Source organism: Suncus etruscus, chromosome 13, assembly GCF_024139225.1.
Source record: "Suncus etruscus isolate mSunEtr1 chromosome 13, mSunEtr1.pri.cur, whole genome shotgun sequence".
Classification (NCBI taxonomy): Eukaryota; Metazoa; Chordata; class Mammalia; order Eulipotyphla; family Soricidae; genus Suncus; species Suncus etruscus.
In genome coordinates, this window is record NC_064860.1 from 12,230,746 (window position 1) to 12,258,022 (window position 27,277).

Here is a 27,277-nt window from a genome sequence, read left to right on the forward strand (position 1 = left end):
ATTTGGAATGCCGGGAAATGAACCCAGGTATTTCCTGGGTCAGTTGCATGCAAGGCAAATGCCCTACTGCTGTGCTATTGCTCAGGACCCTAGAGCTAGAACTTTTAAATAGCTTTGAAATTTGGTAGGTGATAATCATGTTGATCTAAATCTAAAGTATCATCAGATTTCCTTTAACCAGAAATATTATTTCCTTAGCATATTTTAAATAACTAACGTTGTTTCTAAATCAAAACATTCTCAAGAGAGATATTAATGGTGTTATTGTATTGTTTTAAAAAACTCATAAATTACCTGAAAATTAGTTAGATTTGGAAAAAAATACGGTGCACTGATGTTATGTATTTCAATACTATAGTTATTTTTCTGTTTTCTGAAATTATATAGGAAAAAGTTTTTAATGAAAAAGGCTGAAGAAATAGGACTGCAAGTGCCCTACCTAGGTTTGATTTCTGGCATCACATATGACCCCACAAGTTCCACTGGAATTAATTCCTGTGTGCAGAACCAGGAGTAACCTCTGAGCATCTCCGGGCTTGTTCCAAAAACAAAACAAAAATCTTCACAAAGACCTGCTGTTTTCTGGCCTATAGACGAATATCACAGTTTCCATTTTACCAATCCATTATGGAAGAGATGAATTAAATCAAGCTACACTATTTTTAAATTTCTTCTATAGAATATGTTTTTAAGTACCTTGGTCAAACGTATTCTTAAAAATACTCTGTTATTATTTTATAATTATTGTAAAAATAACCCTAAAATCATAGCAAAGATAATTATAACTTCATCTTTTGGGTATACAACATCTGTCCTTTTATTTAATTTATTGGACTATAAGTCATTTTGTTTATATGAATATAGAAGTAGATAATTTAAAGTTATTTTGTTTATAATTAATTTTAATTATTACCATTCCATGAATGCCATAACATGGTAAAATATAGACTTATAATAATCTATCTTATATTACATTATTTAGGACAGTCAGATCCATAAATATTAGCCAGAACATGTATACAAAGAACAAACAGAATAAAAAGAATGAAAAAATGAGCAAACAGCAGAAATAAAAATTTAGATTTTTAGGCATAGAAAAGTCTAATCATCTTATGGTGACAGTCTGTTGCTAATATTTTCCACAGAATCACAGGTTTTTTTTATTTCTTTTTGTTTGTTTGTTTGTTTTTGTTTGTTTTTTGCGCCACACCCAGAGGTGCTCAGGGGTTACTCCTGGCTATCTGCTCAGAAATAGCTCCTGGTAGGCATGGGGGACCATATGGAACACCAGGATTCGAAACAACCACCTTAGGTTCTGGATCAGCTGCTTGCAAGGCAAGCGCCGCTGTGCTATCTCTCTGGCCCCGATATTTTTTACTTCTTTTGTAATTCATGGATGTTATAAATATATGTTGTATATATTCTATATTTACAGTAGTATATGTTCATACAGACTTTTAAGTTCATTCACTAAAATGCAGATCACCTGCATTGTAAGTAATTAAAAGATGTTTATTTTACTTAAGTGATATTCATGTACAACTTTTCACTTTGTGCAAAAATGCAAAAATATCATACAGAACAATATCGTCTCTCTAAAAAATCTCTTGTGTATGTTTTAAGTTTGTGTTGTTTACAAATAAATTATGAAATATTGTTCATTCACAAATCAAAAATAATTACAATGTTTTTATAACAAGGCATTGCTGAGGTTTTGTATCTTGGCATTCCTTTCAAAACGAAGACATAAATAAACTACTATTGTGTCTTTCAAAACAAAGACATCAATAAGTTATTATTTCTTAATATATTCACTTTTAGTTTACTTATATGAAAGAGATTATTACAAATCTAATACTCATGCTAGACAAACAGTGTCTGATACATTCTGAATCTTTCTGGCTCATCTTTATTTTTCTGATAGGTCTTACATAGAGCAACCAGAAAGTCTGTTGAAATTTCTATTCTAGACCATTTCAGGAAAGTTTTCACCCAATTAAAAAATATTGAGAAAACAAGTGAGGAAAAATTAAAAAAGAATAATTTTAGTGTTTGCACAGGAGAAATGACAGCAAATGTAAGAGGTGTTTTTGTAGTTCTCTCCTGGTCCTTTGGTATTTGAAAATGGTATAAAATGTTCAGTTATTTAAAACATGATTATACTCTTCCATTAAAGATCAGCTGTGGTCCTCCATTGCTCATATCTGTCATTTCCTGTTATGAAAAAAATGAAATAATTAGTACTCACTTTTAGATAAGATGTAGATTTTGTACAACAGAAATGTCACATTATTGAAAAACTTGCTACATTTGGGGAATGACAAGGATTAAAATTATTGCATGTAAGAAAATGAGATTTCATGGCATCTTTTGAAGTGACAATATGTTAGGCCCAAATTTTTCCACGTACAAAATAATTTCAGTCTCCCATTACTCGTCTTTATTTCAGAAAGTCTTCACCAAGAATGGAGAAGGAAGATCTTATATGCCCAAGTTTTCCCAATAATAGGCTTCTTCTCTACTGAAAGTGGGAGCAAAATGCTTGAGAATCTAATCTCTGATTCTATAGAAAAAGATCCAGACAGAGATTTTTATAAACTTTCTTAAAACGATGGGCCCCTAATAAATTAGTATAGAAAAGATTTTTTTAAGGACTGCTATTACAGTTTTAAAAAAAAAGAACAAACAATGAAACAACCATAAAACCTCACCATGTTTTTTTAAGCATTGTTGATAAGAAGTAAAGAAAAACTACATGGAGAGTCAATAACAATTTAGGTGAAAATGGTGAACTAACATATAATGTTCCAATGCAATGTTTAGAAAATGTTCACTCAATAAAAATAATAGGTACTTTGAATTCAGTTTTATTTAAAAAAAATAAAACAATCCTTCCCTACACAATAAAAACTAATGAAGAATTTTCAGACACATCACATTTATAAATTTTACCATACTATAAATATATATAAAACACTTAGATGCCAAATAGGTGTTATTTAGGCAAAAGCAAAAATAACAACATATTCACACTTTTAAGTAAGCCTATTTGCAAAAAAAAGGTAAATAATAATTCAAATGGAAATAATATTTTCCATTATCTTGTACCTATTGCTTTTATTGAACTTCTAGTATTGGAGAACTAAAAGAAATAATGCAGATTTTTTATTGTAGAAGTTCTTCCAATGGTTTATTTTAAATGTGAAAAGGTATTATTTCTCATTTTTGTCTTTTAAAAAGATTAAAGAGAAAGAAGACACGTTATTTTGCATTAAGTAGTTTTGAAAGTTACTAATAAGAAAGACTTGAGGAAATTGAAGGTAGGGATTGTCTAATGCTGAACTTTTCTTGGAAATTATATTGTCTCATAGAAAAAGGGATTGTTTCATTAAAAAAAATTCTGAGAAAGTGGTGCATTTTGGCGACTTGTCTCTCAGGCAGTGTGCTACTCTTTTCAAACCCTAGAGTGGTGTCTTGAGCTTAAATATCTATGATAATTAACCCAGGAAAGTGCTGAAAAATCACCAGAAAAACCCTAAACCCTCATATCTCTCTAGGATAAATGAATGAACGTATTTAGTCTAGAGCTAGCAGCTTGCTTCTATGGGCTGAAGATGCTTTAATTGAAGTAACTTTAGTTGAATGACTAAATTTGAATGACTAAAGTCATCCAACTATGTGACTAAATGTTTTCATTAAATGATTCTAGAGACAGAGGTGTTGGTGAAAGTAGCTTTGAAAACATTGAGGTTACTGGAATTAAATAAAATTTATGGAAAAGAAATCTGGTTTAATGTGCCATGCAAGGATTTATTGTTGGTGACAAAGTAAATAGAAGTCATGCCTCAAAAATCCCTTTATTAATATTTACAACTTTATCTGTTACTCTTACTGGTAGAAAAATGCAATTATGGAATGAAACTATAGATGTTTCTTAGGTGCTTCCAATTTACATAAAATGGTGTTGCATTCAAAATTTAGTAAAAAACATAGCTAATGAATGTATGTAATATATATTTTTAAATTAAATAAAAATATATAGTTAATATATATTTTGGAAGAATATTTTTTGAAAACCTAGTTTAAAAAATTTACAAAAGAAATAACTTTCATCTTTATAGGGACTTCTATATATTTCTGAGGAAGTTATTAATAGGAACAATAGTGAGAATAACTTTCAAGAATGCAAGACTCTGGTTTATGCGCAAATACACATGTCTAATTTAATAAGAATAATATGCTGTTAATTTGAACAGAAACAAGTATGACTCTTTGCATATTACTATCTGTCTTTGAGACATAGTATTTATGTGATGCTATAATTATACCATTTAACCAAAGCAAGAATGATCTGTTTTTTAGCAATAAAATATGAGAAATAAATTTGAAATGTAGCATAGCAGATAACTTTACAGGAAGAAGTTTTCATAGAGAATTTTTGCCACATTAATATCAGCTTAAGTTATTTGCTCATGCCGTTTTGACATAAGGGAGACGCTGTCTTTGTAAGACACAACTATTATTAAAAACAAAACTCTGGCCTGTGAATGATGATACTGAGTCAAAATTATAATGTAGCAGAGAATAAAGGAGTCATGAGTCATCCAAGCAGAAATGTGTTTGGATGATTGTAGGCAGGCTGAGTATTGAAAATATTCAGCTATCTTTCAGGCTGCAAGACTCTGCCATGAGCATCTATGTCAGGTTCTCAAAGCAGCTCTCAGGAAATGACAACTTTGAAGAGCAACATTGAAGCATCAGTTCAGGCTGATTTGCTGACATCATGGCTTCTAAGAAGAGGCAGTTCTTGCAGCAGTGACATTACAACATGGTAACTCCCCTAGAAATCAGCGTACCTTGTAGGTAACTCTGGTGTCGGGGGCACCACCGGGCAGCTGGGCAAGTCGGTTATTTCAATAGCCCTCAATCTCTAATATAAATATAACAATCATAGAGTAAATATTGCAAAAAACATAGACACAAAAATAAAATCACACTAGCATAGAAAACCATAGCCTAAACACATAATGATTGTCTATTTTTAACAACCCATTTTTTAAAATTTGATTGATTGATTGGTTTTGGGGTCACACCCAGCAGTGCTCAGGGGTTACTCTAGATCTATGCTCATAAATTGCCCCTAGCAGGCTGGGGAACTATATGAGATGCTGAGAATCAAATCAGGTCCCTCCTGTGTCAGCCCCATGCAAGACGAACCCCCCCCACCACCACCACCATTGTGCCATCTCTCAGGCCCAGCAACCCATTTCTTTAATTTATTAGACCAGGTACTTTACTCTCAACTCTTCATTGAAGGACATGCATAGATTTGTTCAACACTGCTGTCTTAGAACAAATCTATTCTCCTTTATAGGTACAGATTGTATATATAAAATGAACATATATAATGACCCAATAGATATTTTTTCTTCAAATTAAAAAAAGAGAAATTAGTAAATCTTGCAACTCATTTTTGGATGGCTTATGTAATTTTATTTACATGATAAAAAGAGAAATGATGTGGACATCATCAATTTCACAGATGTTTTTAACTTATTCTTAATAAATCCAGTAACTGAAATTGAATTAAGAAAATTGAGAAATATATGCAATAGTTGAAACAGATAGTGCCTTTTGTCCTTTTAGGCAATAAATATAAATTTCTATTTGAATGGGTTTCACAAAACATTATGCAAGTAACATTGTTTAAAATACAGGTAAAACTATCCAAATATGCATAACTCTCAGATGAGAATTAAATGAACCTTTATGTAGATTATAATATCTGCGCTGAGAGGCAAGGTCTTTTGTCGCCTTTTTAAAAGGCCACTTTATGCTTGAAATCTAATTTACATAATCAAATGCATTTACTTTCAAGGTTAAGGGATATGCTAAAAAGGGTAATTCATCCTATTTCTAAATCTGGCAAGACTGAATGGAGAATGGATTTAGTTTACATGTTTTCTCTCCTCAGTTAATACATAAAAATCCATATTTATAATGCTTTTCATATTTTATGAAATGCTATTTTCGGAGAATACTTTGTATAGATAGACAAGCTAAAAATTATATTGAAACTAGGTGTACCCAGCATTGTAAAGACACACACACAAAACCCGCCCCCTAATTTTCTATTCTTAGCCTTTGAATCAACCTTTCCAGAAAACCAATTTCTCAAAGTCTCACGGAAAACAGATACACCAACTGTAGACTGTGGTTTTCAGATGATACGACAAGAGGGAATCTCTAGGGCACTCACTTTCTCAGCCATCTCATGTGAATGATGCAAAGAATGTTCCCTCTCTGAAAACATCCTCCTCTGCTCATAGCTGGCAAGGCGACACGTGAGCCAGGAGGAAAGGGTACAGACACCAATTCCTATGCACGCAAAAGACATGGAGGCCAGATGCAGGGGGTACAGGGAAGATGTCTTCTTGGTCACTGCTCGGAGGAACTGAAAATTCAGGATGCCTCCAATGAGTCCACAAATACAGCAGGCAGAAAAGAGGATCATCTGGGAAGAATCAAAAGGAAGTGAGAAAGTCAAGAAAGCAAAACTGATCCTAGCACTCTCCTGACATACAATAAATCGAAGTTTTTTTCTATCCCTCTACAGAGATCAGGGAATGCCCTGTCATCAGGTGCCTCTGAAATATAATTGAATAGAGAGAACATAGGCCATCATAAGGTAGGAATTAATGGTTAATTAGTTATAATTTCCTGATATGATATAAGATATATGATATGATATAATTCCTTGATACGAAGGTCAGGGAGATGGCATATAAAAACTCTAAGATAAATATAATATAAAGGTAGAGTCCTATTTAAATAGATGGATTGTAGGTCAAACCCAGCAGTGCTTACTACTGAATCTATCTACTTTTCTGAAATCTAAGAATAGAATCTTTTGGGTCTGAAGGCTATACCCATTGATGTTCAAGGATTATCTCTGTCTCTGTCCTCAGAAATCACTATAGGTTATGATTGGGGACCATATGGAATATCCAGAATTGAACCTAAGTCAGTCCTATGCAAGGCAAACACTCTATCTGCTGTGATATATTGTTCCAGTCCCTAGACTTTTCTGTTTTTAAGTCTTGGAAGGGGCACACTGCAGTTCTCAGATCTCCACCTGGCTTGGTGCTCAGGTATTATTTGTTGCTGTGCTCAGGTGCTGATATAGGATGCCTGGAATAGAATTCAGTTTGGCAAATGCCTTACCCACTATGCTAAATCTCTGTCCCCAGCATTTAAAAAAATCTAGTATGTGTTTTGATATTTATGCCTAAATGCTAAAAAATTGTAGATATCTGTCATCTTAGTTCACCCAACAAGTAAAACCCTGAGAGGAATAGTATTTTGCACTCATATATTCAAGCCCAATAGCTTCTATGTCTTCAGTAATATGAGCCAAATGGCTTACTTTTTCCATTGCCTGATAGTCAATGAAAATTCATACCTCAGTTATCAGAAATTCCCTTCCAGTAAATATCACTTAGCTAAACACGTTATATGTATCAAATCCAGTATAATAGCCACAAAGCATATGGCAACATTTTTATATTATAAAAATAAAGTTAAAAATATTTGAAACATTAAAGGTCACTATAATAACACAAAGGTTGTAGACTGATCCCAGAAATTTTTATAAAAATAAAATTTCAAGGGGTCAGAGTGAAGCAAAGTGGTAGGACCTTTGCCTTGTAAGTGGCTTCCCAGAACAAACCTGGGTTTGATCCCGTGTCTTATATGGTCCCCCAAGCCAAGATCAATTTCTGAACCTATCGTCAGGAGTATCCCCTGAGTGTCACTGGGTGTAGCCCAAACCAAACCAAAACAATGAACAAAACAAAACAGAAAAAATAGCTTTCTGTTACTTTGAAAAATTCACCTCATTGTCACATAAAACTAGTAATTCTTGGGTATAATTCCATAATCAAAGAGCTAAATTTTCCATAAATTCAAGTTCTCTCTTTTTCAGGGAATTGAAGAATTCATATAAATGTCTATGTACTGGAAAAGTGAAGAATGTCAATGATAGAAATCATTAAGGATTAAATATTAATGTATTTAAATAATATATAAAAGTCTGTTCATTTTGTTATAATCTCTAATAATCTTAATTTTTCACTATAAATAAAAGGTCAGGATTGATTTGAAAAATCATGGTAAATTAGCATAGACACTCATAGTAAATACAGCACTATAGCATATGAAATTGGGCTATTTTTTTACTATCTTACATATCAAATGCTCATGCAAAATATAAACAAAGTAAACACTTACTACAAGTCCAGATTTTTTTTTGGCACAGAATATTCCACATATACCACAGAGCAGAAACTGAAAAGGAAAAAATATATAATTACATTACTCCCAGAAATAGAAGGGTCTCTAGTTTTAGCACATAGCATTCATGACACTTGCTCCAGGGAAGTTTAAGTTTTTGCTTACCCATCAAAGGTTGCAAAGAATATACCTCATTCGAAAGTAGGAAGGAATAGAACTGTGAATGCTAGTGACAACTCTGACTTGGCAAGATTCATTTATATGATTGTGGAATTTCAGCAAAACTTGAGTCAGTTTTACTATGAGGCAAAAATATGAAATAAATTAATTTATCATTTTGGCCCTCTAATAATAACTGTCCTCTTAATTCTTCCCTATTCTCAAGGAGACGTGTGTGATGCAATGTACTTGTTTATATCTGCAATTAGAAATCCACTTCTGGCAAGAAATTCAGCACAAACAAAAGTCTAAGGCTCCAAACTGGCTATGAAGGTACCTCATCATTATACCAGAAATATTGTCCTTGAAACATACATTGTCCTTAGAAAAATACAGAGGTGGGAGAAAGCAATTGATGACATGTAAGTTCTTGTAATCAGGTTGATGACATATGATTTGTTAATGTAATTACAACAGATTATCTAATGATGACTTTAACTTGTTAGCTATCAGAAAGTATTAAACTGTACAATTTAGATAGAAATATTTAGGGTCATTTGAATGCATGTTTGTACATATATTTGGCTGGAAGTATACTATATGAATAAAATAATGCATTTATAAATAAATAATAATCTCATCAATGTTTTCTAGATTTGCAAAACAAACAGCAATATCAAAAAGTCATTTGAGGGGCCGGAGAGATAGCATGGAGGTAAGGCGTTTGCCTTTCATGCAGGAGGTCATCGGTTCGAATCCCGGCGCCCCATATGGTCCCCTGTGCCTGCCAGGAGCAATTTCTGAGCCTGGAGCCAGGAATAACCCCTGAGCACTGCCAGGTGTGACCCAAAAACCAAAAAAAAAAAAAAAAAAAAAAGTCATTTGAATTTGCTGGGGCTCATTTTCATCTGAATTTCTCTAAAATATTGCGTTTTTGAGTTAGAAATAATAAAATAAATGATTGTGAACACTTTACATGTGCACATATTTAAAAATGTATACGAAAAATATTCCAAGAAATATGAGAAATGTTTGTGAGAAGCGCCAACAAAATTTGGTTAAAGAATAGTAAGAAAAATTTCTCTCTGCAAATAACTTCATCTCAAAGGGAATATGATGATTATAAGGCTGGCAATGATGGATCTAGACAGATTAGGGACAAACAAGGGACTTTTTAATTAATAAGAAAATGATTAGATCAATTTAGTACGTGATTTTGGACAGTATGTTAATCTTCCCTAACATCATATATGAAAGTGTTTATGAAACAATTTGAATACTTCAAATACCTCAATCTCTATGAATGTGTCAAGAAAAAATAAAATATGTTTAAGTCTGATGAAGTAGGAAGGATTTTGTATATATAATGCTGAAACCATAGACAAAAAATGGGAAACCTTTGTTACTATTAATAAGCAAAATTTAAATTTTTATAGTCATAACTCTCAAAGGCATAACATGAATCAGAATTGTAGTCAGAGAGCATATTTACTACAAATAGTGAAAGTAAATAATATCTGATAATAATATCTATAGATAAGAGCTGACAGAATATTTTATATATGGGAAAGATAGAATCAGAACTCTGTAGCTTAAATAGTTGTCTGTTTCAGAAGCCTTAAAAACACTATTTCTGAAGTATCATTTTCTCACCTTTACCCCCACTTCATTCCCACTTTTTTGTGAGAGACTAGAGGCTCTTGTCCTCAGATGGTCTCTTCCTTGCTGATCTCATTTTACAGCCTTCAGAACTGTGTTCAAACCAGTCCAGTTTGGACCACTTCTGTACCTCTCAAGATTTCCAAGCTTCAGATCAAAGCCTCGGCTTGCCCTTAGTCTTGTTTTGCTAACTAACCCATTATTCACCCTGAAAGTTCATTCACCCAGAACTCATTCTTGAAATAATTTGAAAGCAGTGCAGTTCTGTGTTCCTTGGATCTCTATTGAAATCGATAAACATTGTCATTATTTATTTACAACAAAACCCAAGAGAACCTCAGGCCTATAAGCAAAATTCTCTGTCCAAGTTAATTTATTTATAACAGTTACATGGTCATAAAATTGCTATTTTCTATTGACCCACTTCCCTGAAATGGGAGCTTGGGGCTTGGATGGGTGAGAACTATAGAAGAAAGGAGATAAAATAATTTTTTTTCATTAAGCTCTCAGGCATAGAAGTAAATGTTATTCACATTACTTCTGTTAGAATATACTAAATCTGAAATTTGAGAAAAAAATAAACACGTAAATAGGAAGCAGGTAAAACCATGAAAATTTTGAGAAGATTCGTGTTTAGTTATCAAAATATGGAGAGAGAAGAAAAAGTCATAAAAAATAGAAAACATTGAATTAGGGGAATACCCATCACCAAATTTTTCCTCCCCCCATCTTCGTTCCCTTCCTGCAACCCAAATCCCCACCCTCACCCCCTGGGCTGCTAGAATAGGTGGCCACCTCTTTGTCTAACTTACTGTTAGGATCAAATATCTGTTTGGCCCTGGTACCCTCCCTGATTCAATGTTAATATGTACCTAAAATACTACTGTGAAAGATATGTAAGCCAATATGATCAAAATAAAAAAAATCATCAAACAGAATAAAAACAAACCTTTAGATTTTAAGAACAAAATGGTGGTTCCCAGAGGGTAACGATATGGAGAGAAGGTAAATGAGGGTAAGATTTCTGTTGTATTCTGATAAATTTAATGTAGTATCTATGGGTGTTAAGTCATAATCAGTGTAACTGAATTCCTTGCAGTGTTTTAAACAATATTCAATAAAAGCTCCACTGTAATTAAAACAAAAAAATATAAAAAACAATCTTCTATTTCAGTGACTTCTTTATGTCAAGCCATCACTCTGAGTTACAAATATGACTTATTTTCAGTCTTTTTAGCTCATATTTTGGGTTTTCATTGTTTCAAAGAGGTTTAGTCATTTGTTGAAGTTCACACAGCAAAGTCATAAATTACCTATATAGTTTTAGGTTGTAATACGTGTCGAAATAAGTGAAAAAGGCTATTGTTAAAGTTTTCAGTTTAAATGATGTAATGGAAAAAATGGAATGATGGTTGTAATGGAAGCAAATAAAACACTAGTTCTATCAGCTGGCTAGGAGAACAACAAATAGAAGTATAAACTTATAAAATCAGACAGATGGGATTTTGAAGCATGGTGTGTTAAAGCAACTTGTTAAAGATATTTTCACATAATTTTTAACCACCACAGATGAACTAATTTTCACTGATTTTTACTTTATTACAAGACATACAAGTATTACAAAGTAAACATATATGAATGTTTTTTTTCCCCTGGAAATTATATGCTGACCCACCGATTAACTTAACACTTTGATTTTATTTAATGATTTCTACAACTACATCAAAATTTGTTTATTTTGTTTTAAAATAACAGCATGATTAGGAAAAGATACATATACATATTAAATATTGATAAACTTACTTATTTTTAAACTTTATTTATTAATTGATTGGTTTTTGAGCTATTCCTTGAAGGGGTCATTACTGGCTCTGCACTCAGAATTTGTTCCTGGCAGACCAGGGACCATATGGGATGCCGGGAGTCAAATCGAGTCCCTCCCAAGTTGACCGCATGCAAGGCAAACACCCTACTGCAATGCTATCTCTCTGGCCCCTGATAAACTTACTTAAAATAAATCTAATTCAAGTTAAAAATGTATATTTTCCCTATAACTTTATGAAAAAATTTAATGAGTATACTTGCTACCACCCATTTTGGAATATTTTGACTATACGTCAGTTGTTTTATTAATAATGTTAATTGAAATTATATTATTTTGTAGGTTAAGTCACACAATGCTAGTGGTCCCAAAGCAATGTATATTTTTTTAATTTTTCATCAATGTGTTTGTGATTTACTTACATTTTTCCTCTGTCTAATTTTATTAGGATGTCCCCTCTGTCATGTTACTTTCATTTGTGGTTCCTGTTCTTTTTGTAATTCTTATATATATTATTTTTAAAATTGAAAATTGTTTATTCCACTGGGAAGTCCAAATGAAGATGGTGATTCTCAAATGCTACTTCACAATAGATTTCAAAATATTTATATCTTGATTCATTAAGAACCACAATACTCAGGGTGGGAATTCAATCATCTTGTAAGTCTAGCCCGGTGACTCCAGCATCTGCATAAATCTAGAGCCACCGTTTAAAGTTGTTACAGGAAACACATTCACTAAATTACAAACCTACCTAATCACTTTGGAGCTTTCCAATAAAGCAATAGTCTTTCTCTTAATTGCTCTCAATAAGATATGGATAATACGTAGCAAATAAGAATACAGTACTCTTCTAGTAAGTCTTTAATATAAAGTTTATAATATAAAGTGTTTGGATTGATCAATGTTTAAAGAAAGCGATATCTTTATTTTACCATCTGTCTAGTAACTTTTATCAGTGCCAATAACCTCTATTTCTTAAGCCCCTAAAGTTTTCTAAATGTTTTTAATTTTGCTTTCTAATCACCTCCAAGTGCAAATGGGAGCCTCTTTTCCAGACTTCCCTCAGCCTCTTCTGCCCTTTGGAGCCAGCCAGGTTTTGTTTGGAAGGGAATAAGGAACATCTTAAACCCTTTCACCAAACGCAAACAGGGCTGTCTTTTTGGGTCTTTTCTCAGCCTCCTTCTGGATCCCAGCGCCATTTCTGACCCTTTGTTCTCTGGGAACAGTCAGGCCTGTGTCAGGGCAGGAACAGGGAAAATCCTGTCCTTATCCCCTCCACCAGGCCTGAATGGGGTCTCCTTTTGTGCATTTCCTCAGCCTTCTTCTGGGTTCCAGTGCTTACTAAAACAACCCTCATTTCAATCAGCCCTCCTTTTCTCAAACCGAAGTCATTTTAATTTATATCATAGAGTTTGTAGCCGATTGGATCTATAATTCTTTCTCTTAGAAAATATACAGCTCAAAACCAAGCAAAACAAATCAATAAACTACTATGCAATATTTTTTATCATATTTAGAAAACCTTGCTAGTTTAAAAAAATAAGTTCTAAAGAAGATATGCTTTTAGCACATTTCATACAAACAATTTAATTGATCACTTTGTTAAACACCCTGATACTCCAGCATTCCAAATCACTAAATGCAAAGAACAATGGGGAAGCTAAGGAAGACACTTACGTGAAGGATATGGAGAGAAATCCTGGCAAATCTCCAAGTCCACCTAAACAACTGAAGCTTACAAATGAGACCTAGGATCAACAATTAACTGTTTAGCAATGAAAATCAAGGAGTCACTAGCTTGCGAAATTAAAAAATATATGAATAAAAAATTCAACCAATTAGAAGAACTCTTTCAGAAGATGAGAAAATCTATACAAATGAATCTGAAGGAACTAAAAAAACACGCTAGCAAGCAATAATAGTAGAATTACACAGGTCGAGAATCACATAGATAAACTTAAAAACAAATTACAAGCCAGCAGTGATAAAGAAGTAAACAAAAAGAAGACTTTATCGTGTATATGTACCAGAGTTTCTTTAGCCGTTCATCTATTGAATGGTTGTTTCCAGAGCCAGGCTATTGTAAATAGTGCTGCAATGAATATAGGTGTGAGAAAGAGATTTTTTGTATTGGATTTTTGAGTTCCTAGGGTATATCCCTTGGAGTGGTATAGGCAGATCAAATGGGAGCTCAATTTCCAGTTTTTTTGAGGAATCTCCACATTGTTTCCATAAGGGCTGGACTAGACGGCATTCACATCAGCAATAAATGAGAGATCCTTTCTCCCCACGTCCCCTCCAGCACTGGTTGTTCTGTGTGTGTGTGTGTGTATGTGTGTGTGTGTGTGTGTGTGTGTGTGTGTGATGTGTGCTAGTCTGTGTGGTGTGAGATGGTACCTCATAATTATTTTGATTTGCATCTCCCTGATGATTAGTGATGTGGAGCATTTTATTTCATGTGCTTTCAGACATTCATATTTCTTCTTTGAGAAAGTGTTTGTTCATTTCTTCTCCCCATTTTATTATGGGGTTCTAAGTATTTTTCTTGTTAAATTCTGTCAGTAACTTGTAGATCTTAGATATTAATCGCTTATCTGATGGGTATTGGGTGAATAGCTTCTCCCATTCTGTGGGTGGCTTTGGGATCCTAGGTATTATTTCCTTTGAGGTGCAGAAGCTTCTCATCTTAATATATTCCCATCTATTTATCTCTACTTCCACTTGTTTGGAGATTGTTATTTTTTCTTTGAAGATGCCTTTAGCTTCAATGTCTTTAAGTGTTTTACCTACGTGTTGTTCTATATACCTATGGCTTCAGGTCTGATATCAAGGTCTTTAATCCATTTGCATTTGACCTTGGTGCATGGTGTTAGCTGGAGGTCTGAATTCATTTTTTTGCCAGTGGCTGATCAATTTGCCAACACTATTTGATAAAGAGACTTTCCTTGTTCCATTTTATACTTCTTTCCCCTTTATCAAAGATTAAGTTGTTGTATATCTGCATAGCATTCTCTGAATACTCCAGTCTATTCCACTATTCTGAGAGTCTGTCTTTATCCCAATACTATGCTGTTTTAATGACTATTGCTTTGTAATACAATTTGAAGTTGGGAAATATGATTTCTCCCATATTCCATTTCCCAATGGTTGATCTAGCTTTTCTCAGGTGTTTATTATTCCAGATAAATTTTAGGAGAGTTTGATATCCCATCTACATCAAGATATATACAAAAAGGACTGGCTACACTAGCAGTTAGCAAGCAAAAGATGGAGGTATGGAATACATGCTGGGAAGAGGGGTGGAGGGAGGACAACACTGGTAGTGGGTATGGCCCTAAATCACTGTCACTTTGTACCTTAAATATACCTGTGGAAGATTTGTAATTCACATTGGTAACAATAAAAGAAATAACGAATCAGAGAAGAAAGAGATCAAAGAGTACATCCATTTAAAACAGGGTCCAAAACTATCAATTATATAGAAATCAACCTGACAAGAAAAGTGAGAGACTTATATCAAAAAAAAATGGAAAACACTTCAGAAAGAAAGTGAAAAAGACCTAAGGAAATGGAAGAACATTCCATGCTTATGAATTAGAAGAATCAATATTATCAAAATTAGCATTTTATGTAAACTCCTATGTAAAACTACTATATAAAACTATAGTTTTGATGTAATCCCTATTCAAATTCAGACAAACTTTTCAAGGACTTAGAACAATCAATTATAAAGTTTATGTGGAACAATAAAAGACCTAGGATAGCCAAATCTATACTGAAAAACAAGAAACTGGGAGACATCTCATTGCCTAATTTAAAGTGTTACTACAAAGCCATAGTGATCAAAACAGCACAGTATTATAACAAAGACAGATTTTCAGACCAGTGTGTCAGAATAGAAAATCCAGTGATAAACCTCCAAGCATATAGTTAACTAACCTTTGACAAAGGAGCCAAGAATATGAAATGGAACAAAGATAGTCTCTTCAACAAATGGTTTTGGAATAATTGAATAACTATGTGTAAGAAATTAAAGATTAATCTATATTCACACATTACACAAAAGTCAATTCAAGGTGAATTAAAGATCTTGAGATTAGACCTGAATCCATATAGTTCATAAAAAAAACATAAGCAGAACACTCTAAGACTTGGACATCAAAAATGTCTTCAATGATAGGATACCAATGTCAAGAATTATAGCATCAAACTTAAAGACATAAGACTGCATAAAACTATAAATTGTTTTATGGCAAAAGAAACACGAACTAAAATTAAAAGGCAGCTAACTGATTAGAAGAAAATTTTTGCACTCAACACATCAGGTAAAGGGTTGATTTCCAGGATATACAAAGTACTCTCAAAAGTTAACTCTATAAAACTAAAATGTTCAATCAAAAACAGGGAGAGGACATTAACAGACACTTCTCAGAGGAGGACCAACAGATGGCCAACAGACAAATAAAAAAATGTTCATCATCACTTATTCTTAGGGAAATCCAACTCAAGACAACAGTAAGATGTCATCTTACACCAGTGAGCATTGCATATATAAAAATACTAAAAACAATATTTGTTGGCAAGGATGTGGTGAGAAATAAACTCTCCGTATTGCTGGCAGAAATGCTGCCTGATTCAACTCCCATAGAAAACAGTATGGAGGTTTCTCACTGAACTCAAAATTGAGCTGCCATATGACCCAGAAAACTGACTTTTGGAAATCCATCCCCAGGACAGAAAAACATTCATCCAAAAGAATGTATGTACACCACTATTCATTGCAGCACTTAGTACATTAGCTGAGACTTGGAATCAACTCAACAACAAATGAGTGGATCATGAAAATGTAGTCCACATATACAATGGAATAATACATAGCTGTAAGGAATGATGCCATTATGCAATTTGCAGCAACATAGATGGAACTTGAACATTAACTTACTGAGGAAATCTAGAAAAAGAAGGATAAATACAGAGTGATATTACTTATATGTGATATTTAGAATAATTGCACAAATCAACACAATGGTCTAATTGGTAATTGTCCTGAATACCAGTAGCCTCCGAGTATACCAAGGAGAAGAAAAAGCATCTTAGTGGAAGAGGAAAAACACAAAACTTGTATTCTTTTTTATACCTCAAAGATAGCTTTTAGGTCTAGCTATCTAGATAGAGCATGTGTCTAATCAACTACTTTTTATAGATGTCTAAAATAATGTTCGAATGCTTTTATCCACAAAAATGGTGCAGAATATGTTTGAAAGCCATGAACTCCCCTACAGTGCCTGCTATAAGAAGTTATAATGACATAATTTTACTCTATAACTCCTTGATCTTTTAGCTCACTGTAGTACTTCAAGATATAGGTTGGTTGCCCTCGTTTCATATTGCAATGCTATACTATATTAGACTCAAAAGACAGTGCTCATTATGATAATGTCTTAACAAAAATTTTATTCTATTCATTTACTAATTGATTATTCCTTCTAACATAATTTAATTTTTATGTCCACAGACACCAATGGAATATGCAACTTATTGCCAAAAACTCCAGAGATTATTCATTGAGTTTGTTATTGTAATTTGTTTTCAATTTAAGATAGTTTACCATTATACTATATTGCTCATGATTTTAGTTTGCTGTTAGAAAAGGAACTTGGATGCTCAAGACCCTCAAAATGAGTCTTCATGGTGTAAACTCCTCTTGAAGTGCTCATTACCATATTGCTTAATTTTATAGACTTGAAAATTATTATTGTTTTTAAAAATACTCTATACACAGTATAACCTCAGAAGCCTTTCTACTGTATAGTTTACCATCACCAATGATGATTGGCCTAGAAAATGGAAAAACCTTTCCATCTGACTTGCTGGCTTTATATTTTTTAAGTGTTCTGACCCATTTCCCCTGGGTCAGCTTTTCAACTGTAACACATGGATCTATTTCCGGTTGTATGCATGTTTGTGTGTGTGTGTGTGTGTGTGTGTGTGAGAGAGAGAGAGAGAGAAAGAGAGAGAGAGAGAGAGAGAGAGAGAGAGAGAAAATGAGAGTGTATGTGTTGGATACCTGACTGTCTGTTTAATGTCAGTCTGTAATATACATAATGTAATGTATTTCCCTTCCCTTTATATATAACCCCCCCCCCCTTTTTTGCTTACTATCTTACAAATTCTTTTCTAGCTCTTTACTCTCTCAGCCCTGGTCAGTTATTTTCTCCCCATTTAAAACTTTTTACCCTCAGTTCTTAGCTCCGCAGAAAGTTCCCCCATCCAAGCCAGCTGCCAACAAGCTCCCAAAGTAAAATATTTTCCAGCACACCTTGCCTCAGCTCGAGAAGAAGCTGCCACCGCCACTGCTGCTGATTTGCTCTTGGCAGCCTCTTAACCCCCACCTCCCTTCACTATGGACTGTTGCTTGCTACCAGATTTGGTTTTGGAGAAGCCCCCAACTCAAGGAGATGTTCTGGTATGTGACTGCTGGGACCCTTTTGTCAGACTCCACAAGACCATGTTGCAGGCTGAAGCTGTGCTCAGGATTTTATCCCCCACCACACTATTTCAAAAGACTTAAAGTGTGTCATGGGTATTCTTTGAGGGATTGCAATGAATCTGTACAATGTTTTAGGGAGTATTGCTATTTTAATGATGTTAATCCTGCCTATCCATGAGCAAGGTATGTGTCTCCGTTGCCTTGTATCCTTTTTTAGTTCTTGAAACAAGGTTTTGTAGTTTTCTTTGTGTAGGAGTCCTTCACATCTTTAGATAAGTTGAGTTTGTATGACACTAATGTGAATGGAGATTTTTTTAATACCCGTTTTTCTCTTTCAAACACTCCTAAAATTCATTTGGAACAATAAACACCCATGAGTAGCTAAAGCAATCCTTGGGAAAAGAAGTATGGGAGGCATCACTTTTCCCAACTTTAAATTGTATTACAAAGCTCTGGTCATTAAAACAGCATGGTAGTGGAATAAATACAGACCTTCAGATAAGTAAAATAGACTTGAGTATTCAGAAAATGTTCCCCAGACATACAATCAATTAATGTTTGATAAAGCAGAAGAAATAATAAAATGGAACAAGGGAAGTCTCTTCAACAAGTGTTGTTGGGGCAATTGGTCAGCCACTTGCAAAACTATGAACTCAGACCTCCATCTAACACCATGCACACAAATCAAATCCAAATAGATTTAAAATATGGATATAAGACATGAAACTATAAGGTATATTGAACAACATGTATGTAAAACACTCCATGACCTTGATGCTAAAGTTATTTTCATTTTTCATCATCATATTTTATTGAAATACAAATGGCTAAAAGGCACATGAAAAAATGCTCCACATCACTAAACATCAGGGAGATGCAAATAAAAACAACTATGAGGTACCACCTCACACCACAGAGATTGGCACACATCACAAAGAATGAGAACAAGCAGTGCTGGTGGGGATGTGGAGAGAAATGAACTCTTATTCATTGCTGGTGAGAATGCCATCTAGTCCAACCTTTATGGAAAGTGATATGGATATTTCTCCAAAAGCTGGAAGTTGAGCTCCATATGATCCAGCTGTACCACTCCTAGGGATATACCCTAGGAACACAAAAATACAATACTAAAATCGCTTTCTCACACCTATATTCATTGCTGTGCTGTTTACTCTAGAAACAGCCTAGATGCACTTTAATAGATGAATGGCTAAAGAAACTATGGTACATATATACAATGGAATATTATGCAGCTGTCAGAAAGATGAAGTCATGAAGTTTTCCTATACATGGATGTATATGGAATCTATTATGATAAGTGAAATAAGTCAGAGGGAGACAGATAAACACAGAATGGTCTCACTCATCTATGGGTTTTGAGAAAAATAAAAGACATTTGTGTAATGATTCTCAGAGACAAAATAGAGGAGGATTGAAAGGTCCAGCTCATGGCATGAAGCTCACCACAGAGAGTGATGGGTGCAGTCACAGAAATAATTACACTGAGAACCAACATAACAAAATGTGACTGATGTGGGAAGTAGAAAGCCTGTCTAGAGTACAGGTCGATGTGGGATGTAGAATTAAATAATTAACGATGGGGCTGGATGGTGGATGATGCCATCCAGCCCACATGGCTCTGCAACCTCCATGCAGCCGGCGAGTTCCAGGCCCAGGTGAAATCACTCACACGCAGGCTTTAGGAAGAATCATCTTTATTTATGCCCTAGCCACCACAGGTGTGTGGCCTATGTCAACCTTTCAAGCATTCAGCAATATTTTGCTAGCCCTGCATCTTATCTCCTGTTAGCCATCTTCCCTTTGGGCTCCATGCGGCCCAAAGATCCAAAAGCCAGGAAACCAAGCCGGGCCAAAAGAGAAACGGCAAAAGGGCCGAATCCCCTGGCTCAGAGGTTTATCTATCCTTTTCCAGACCCCTCCCAGAAATGGGAGGTCTTGCAGGTAGTTACACCTATTATCCGGTTCCCAAGACCCCTCCCAGATATGGGTGGGTCTTAGGGTCTTTGCACCCAACTTCAGGGTTTTAGCTAGGTACACCAACATTTCCTCCTTTTCTTAATATTTTTATGCACCAACGTAATAGAGTGAAAATTAATATACCAGCCCTTTTGAAAAACATATTATTTGCAAAATATACTTTACACCTGTAACCTAAAATTCTATTAATGCTTTTTTACCAAGCACTATTTTGGAACTTTCATGTTCCTATACTTTTAAACTATATTGGGGGAACTTTATTGTTCCTATAACTTTTATATACACAAGTACTGCAGCATACATGCATAACATACATTTTAAAAACAGGCTAAGTACATTAAAATACACAGTAAAACATTTTGCAATTGAAAATATTAACTTTGAAAGAAAACAAAACACATTTAAATTATAAAGAGAATGACTTAAGACAAAGATGCAGGTGGTTAGAAATTAGATGTTAAAATGAGCTAATTTGTATTACCTCCCTTATAGTTTTATTTTTTAACCACTAACTAATTAAAACTTATCCCATTACCAACTATGAGTAAAATATTACTACCCACTAATTTTCTACACCTAAAACCATAGTTTAGATTAATTTGTCCCACGCTGATCTCACCATGTGGCTTTTGTAAACTTTTAAAGTTCAGATGTTGGTTTGTTCCACGCTGATCTCACCACGTGGCTCTCTTTTATAGTTTCAGGCCCCGTAGACGGTTTTGTAGACCATGAGGTTGCCGGTTTTGCTGCCCGCTGCCGGTTCGCTGGAGGGTGGATTCCAGGTTTTTCGCTTTTCCGGGCCAAACTGAGCCCAGCCAAGCCGATTCCAGCCGAGATCCCAGCCGAGCCGAGCTGCTTGGAGCTTGCCGCTTGGAGCTTTTTGCCGCAGGGGCTTCACCGCTGCCTTTTTTCCCCTCTGGGAGCACTTTGGATGTTCAGAGTTCCAAGTGATTTAAACTAAAAGTTCAGTTCGAAATTTCCAAAGTCGAAATCCAAATTCAAGCCAAAGGTCATTTTCAGAAAATCAGTCCATTTTTAATACAGTCTTTTTTCTCCTCCGTTTCCAATTTAGACTTTTAATAAGTTTTTGAAGAGGCCCAGGTTTTTGTTTCTTGTAACAAAGTTTTAGTTTTGGGCCTGGGCTGGAGGTGATGCAAGCTTTCACCTCTTTTTTTTCAATTGCCCTTCTTTCCCTAGAAGGGGTCACGGCCATGTTTGAACATGGCTGCACGTGGCCCAGTGTTTTGGGCTTAGTGCACCCGAAAAGAGCCAAAATGAAACTGAAAAGCAGAAATATTACCATTGTTGCTGGTTTCTTGGGTCCAGGATTCAGGTCAAAGTTCGGAGCGCCAGATGTAGAATTAAATAATTAACGATGGGGCTGGATGGTGGATGATGCCATCCAGCCCACATGGCTCTGCAACCTCCATGCAGCCGGCGAGTTCCAGGCCCAGGTGAAATCACTCACACGCAGGCTTTAGGAAGAATCATCTTTATTTATGCCCTAGCCACCACAGGTGTGTGGCCTATGTCAACCTTTTAAGCATTCAGCTATATTTTGCTAGCCCTGCATCTTATCTCCTGTTAGCCATCTTCCCTTTGGGCTCCATGCGGCCCAAAGATCCAAAAGCCAGGAAACCAAGCCGGGCCAAAAGAGAAACGGCAAAAGGGCCGAATCCCCTGGCTCAGAGGTTTATCTATCCTTTTCCAGACCCCTCCCAGAAATGGGAGGTCTTGCAGGTAGTTACACCTATTATCCGGTTCCCAAGACCCCTCCCAGATATGGGTGGGTCTTAGGGTCTTTGCACCCAACTTCAGGGTTTTAGCTAGGTACACCAACAGTGGGATGGGGAGGAGGAGCCACTTGGAACATTGTTGATGAGAATGTTGCACTAGTGAATGGTCTTTATATATATACATATATATATACATATATATAATGCTAAACAATAATAAAAATTTATTTGACCAAAGTGGTTTACAAATCTTTCACAGTAGTATTTTAGATACATAGTGACACTGAATCAGGGACATTCCCAGCACCAATGTTGTCCTCCCTCCACCCCTGTTCCCAGCATGCATCCCATATTGCCCCTCCTTTGCCCCCCCAGGGTGCTAGTATAAGTGTTCACTTCTGTGTCTAGCCTGTCATAGATTGGGTATCGATTCTTTTGTAGTTGGATTTGGATTTGGTGTTTAAGTCTGATAATTTTTTATTTCTACTCAATGTTCATAAGAAAAAAAGTTATCTTCAAGGTGGAAACAGCACTCTCCATGCAAGTGGAAACAGAGAGAAACAGATGGGACTATATTAAGGTGAGAAGCTTCTGTACCTCAAAGAAAATAGTGCCTAGAATACAAAAGCCACGCACATAATGAGAGAAACTACTCACTCAATAAGTGTTGGACAAGGGGCTAATATCTAAGATATACAAGTTAGTGACTGAACTTAATAAGAAAAAACATCTAACCCATAAAAAAAACAATGGGGATAGAAATGAACAATTTCCCAAAGAAGAAATATAAATGGCCAAATGTACATGAAAAAATAAGGGCTGGAGTGGTGGCTCAGAAGTAGGGGGTCTGCTTTGAACGCAGCTGACCTAGGACATTCCGCAGTTTGATCCCCCAGCATGCTACCTGGTTCTCCAAGCCAGGAACAATTTTTGAGGGCATAGACAGGAGTCACCCCTGAGCGTCACAGGGTATGGCCCCTAAAAACCCAAAAAATATTCCACATGAATAATTATCACTGAGATGCAAATCAAAACAACAATGAGGTATCATCTCACTCCACAGAGACTGCCACACATCACAAAGAATAAAAACAATCAGTGCTGGCTGGGATGTGGAGAGAAAGGAACTCTCATTCACTGCTGGTGGGAATGCCATCTAGTCCAGCCCCTATGTAAAACAATATGGAGATTCAAAAAAATAAAACACCCTGGAAATTGCGCTCCCATATAATGAAGCTATACTATTCCTAGGACTATACCCTAGGAACAAAAATATGCAATACTAAATAAAACAACAACAACAAAAATAAACCCTTCCTCACCCCTATATTCATCACAGCACTGTTTACAATAGCCAGAATCTCGAAACAACCAAGATGCCCTTCAACAGATGAATGGCTAAAGAAAATGTAATATATATACACAATTGAATATTGTGCAGTCAGGGGAGATGAGTCATGAAATTTTCCTATACATGAATGAACACAAAATATATTATGCTGAATGAAATAAGTCAGAGGGAGACAGAGACATACAGAATAATCTTACATATCTATGGGTTTTAAGAAAAATAAAAGACATTATTGAAAAATATTTTGCTTTAGTTAACTGGTTATTATTAGTTTTCTATTACTTATTTTATGCCAAATTATACAATATGTAGAATTGGGCATTGTATATGATTAATCAGAAGAATGACTAATTTTATACTAAGAATTGAGAAAATAAGCATAAGAAAGATACCTGTATAAATAATATCACTATAAATATTTGAATAAAATATTTTATTATCAAACAAATAAGGAAATAAGCACAAATAAAGGTTGAAAATGTGGTTCAGAGGTAGAGTTATGCTTGGTATGTGGAAGACCTTGATTTAATGCACAGCTACACACAATTACACTCATATACATACAAACACAGAAAAGAAAAAATAAAATACTATGACAAACTAAATGATTCAAAATATGGGTAAATTGTTTGATCAGATATCTGACTAAAGAAGACCTATAGGTAGCAAATATTTGCTTGATAAGTCAACATAACCTTCCACTTAAAAGCTAGTAATTGAGGCTGTTGAGCTAATATAGCAGGTAAGGTGTTTGTTTTGCATGCTGCTATATTGGGGATTCATTCCCAAGCACTCAATATGGTGCCATGAGCCCAGTGAGGAGAGATTCTTAGCACAGAGCCAGAAGTAACTCTAAACATGGTCAGGTGTGGCTCAATCTCCTAAACTGATTAGTATAAATATTCATGAAATATCATCTAATGCCTATTCAAATAAATGATTAAAAAGGGTTATATTAATTCCTAGTGGCATGGAAAACAGAATTTTCCATTTAATATAAAATGGGGAAATAGCATAACTACCATGAAAAATTCACGATACTATCTACAATATGTAGCATTTTTGTATTTCTTTATTTTGAAAAGCATTTCAATAATTTCCCCTCCTTTATGGCACTAAGATGGACAATATCCATATTCTCATTTGAATGCTATGTTTTACTATATGCTGGTATCTTCTGCAATGAACCGACTGCTCTGAGTGATTATAGTTGAAATTTGCCTTACTTCAATTTTTAGCCTTGAAGCCCATATTAGCCAAATATCAATTATACATTTATTCCTGGAAGAAATCCTGATGTTTTCATTCATCAATCAAATAACAAACAATAAAAGCAACTATGAGACAGGGCCCGGAGAGATAGCACAGCGGCGTTTGCCTTGCAAGCAGCCAATCCAGGACCAAAGGTGGTTGGTTCCAATCCCGGTGTCCCATATGGTCCCCCGTGCCTGCCAGGAGCTATTTCTGAGCAGACAGCCAGGAGTAACACCTGAGCACCGCCAGGTGTGGCCCAAAAACCAAAAAAAAAAAAAAAAAAAAGCAACTAAGAGACAGACTAAAATTTCTAGGACATTAAAATATCAAATACATTATTTAAAAAACATTGGAACTATTGCTTAATTATTTTGTGGTTCTTTTAAACTATCCATGCTTAAAGCCAATACTGAGAGCAGAAATCATAGGAGGGTGAAAAGTTCCTCAATTTCTTATTGAGGCCCTGCTGTCTGCTGTAAAGATGATGTCTAAAGATAGGCAGGGACTAACTTTGTGTACTCCTTCTAGGGAAAAAGAGAATATACAGGGAGAGTATGACCCTAAGACTCACTGTCAAACCTAAAAGTATTATTATAATATATTGACAACATTAATAGTGATTCTGACTTTGTGTTCTGCTTGAAATCTCTTCTAAGATTTCATAAATCAAGGGAGCTCTTCATTTGATATTCTGCCTCATACAATAATCCCTTATGACTATGTTTTCATTTAAATTCATGTAGAATTTTTCCTAACAATCTTGGGATTAAGGATGCATTTTTGGGCCTTCCCTGCTACTTTCCTTTTTGAGGATAAATTTTTGGCTATCTTAACAATTATACATGTGTTACTTAAAACGATTGGAATTAGAGTCTTGATCATTTTCTTTTCAAAGAATAATTTATACCAAACCATTTTATAAATCAGAATAGTACAGGGACAACAATCATTTATACACAGAAATAATTGAAAATGATAGTGGGTTGGGACTTAGTGATATTTTCTATAGTACAAGGTGAAACAAAAATACTTATTATAAATGACACAAAAAAACCCCAAATACTTATAAATGCAAATTAATACATTCTTATTGAATCAGATTTGAGGATGGTCTGTAAACTACTCTGCATCCTAGATGTCCCTTAGAGATGAAAATATTATCCCCAAAGTTACAATGTTGATTTGATTTCTTCAGTTTGACATAGATGATTTGGTCAGATGTAGAATACAGCCTGAACACTAATAGAGGTTGCCATCAATAATTATAGATCCCAAAGACTCTGTGCTTGATGGGGAATCAATTCTTCTTACTGAATGATTTTAACTTCATAGAGAACACTTATAACCTCAGTGCTAAGTGAAAGAAACAGTTGTTAGAAGCACTCTAGGGAAAGAAAGAGATTCTTGTTACTATCCATGCACCTAGAGTGATGGTGGATTTATGTGTGTCTTTCTGTGTGTGATAATGTAACATCCTCTGATTTTTTCTATAGATATTTTATGCATTTTCATAGAAAGATTTTGTTTTGGAGGTCAGTGTAGATGGCAAATTTTAAGTGATTTTTTTTCTTCGACATTCGTTTCTTCTATCAAAGAACTAGTGGAATAAGTTGGCATTAAAAGATTTTTAATTTTCTTTTGGGGGGTTGGTGGGAAGGCATGTTGGACCATACCTAGTGGTATTCAGTATTTTTACACTTATCTCTCTTTAAGGGTCACTCCTGGTAGAATTTGGGGACCATATTTGGTACTGGGAATCAAACTGAGTCAGCCAAAGGCAAGGCAAGTGCCTAAATCTCTGTATTATTTCTTCAAGCCTTGGGCCTCTACACCCTATTTCCTAGCTGAATCACTGTTTCTTATTATTTGAACATCCAAAGTTAAGTAAAAGGTCTATCAATATTCTATGTAATGCCTATATAGAATGAGAGTCTCTATAATTAACTTTTATACCTCAGGCAATCCTTTTTATACAAAATTACTGAAAGAGGTAATTGTGAAAAAGGTATAATTGCTATACTTTTTTCTTAAATAAAGGGAATTTTTCTTGCCAACATTTTAGTATTATTATCTTTCATTGCCTGTCTCCTGTTTTTTTTTTAAAGGAAGTCTGAAGTAGTTGATTAGAGGTTTGCACAAAAGAATAATTTCACTTCCACTCTATAATTTAGCAGTATAACTTTATTTAGTCAGGAGTTATCTATTTGCTACAGTTTTTAATAATAAATAATATAGATCAAGAAGAAAACTGTAGTTTTCTTAAGTTTATTTATTCCAGGGACTGACAGTTACATAGCTGGATAGGGAGAACCAAGAGGTTGAAAAGACTAATCTAGAATAAAGGATTTCCTAACTCTGTGCATAACCAAGCATTTGTAGAACAATGTTTTTAACTCATCTGAAACTACCTGAAAATATAGTGTATTTTCTTTGTACCGACCTATTTAATAATGTCAAAAAGTTATTTTATTGTTCTCATATCTGAGTTGATTTGATTACTTGATAGCAATACA

General features: G+C 34.7%; 1 protein-coding gene across 2 annotated transcripts in view; it reads right to left on the bottom strand.

Moving 5' to 3' along the window:
• Nucleotides 1-1,893: 1,893 nt before the first annotated feature.
• Nucleotides 1,894-27,277, bottom strand: part of TMEM196 (transmembrane protein 196) — a 62,777-nt gene continuing 37,393 nt past the window's right edge. Inside the window, exons 2-5 of one of the 2 annotated variants that reach the window (XM_049785715.1) lie at nt 8,290-8,346; nt 6,260-6,514; nt 4,857-4,930; nt 1,894-2,214 (exon numbers count right to left, since the gene is read on the bottom strand). In XM_049785715.1, the coding sequence (XP_049641672.1) occupies nt 2,208-2,214; nt 4,857-4,930; nt 6,260-6,514; nt 8,290-8,346 (393 nt within the window). In that variant the 3' untranslated portion in view covers nt 1,894-2,207. The remainder of the gene's footprint in view (nt 2,215-4,856; nt 4,931-6,259; nt 6,515-8,289; nt 8,347-27,277) is intronic. The other variant, XM_049785716.1, reaches the window with a different exon arrangement.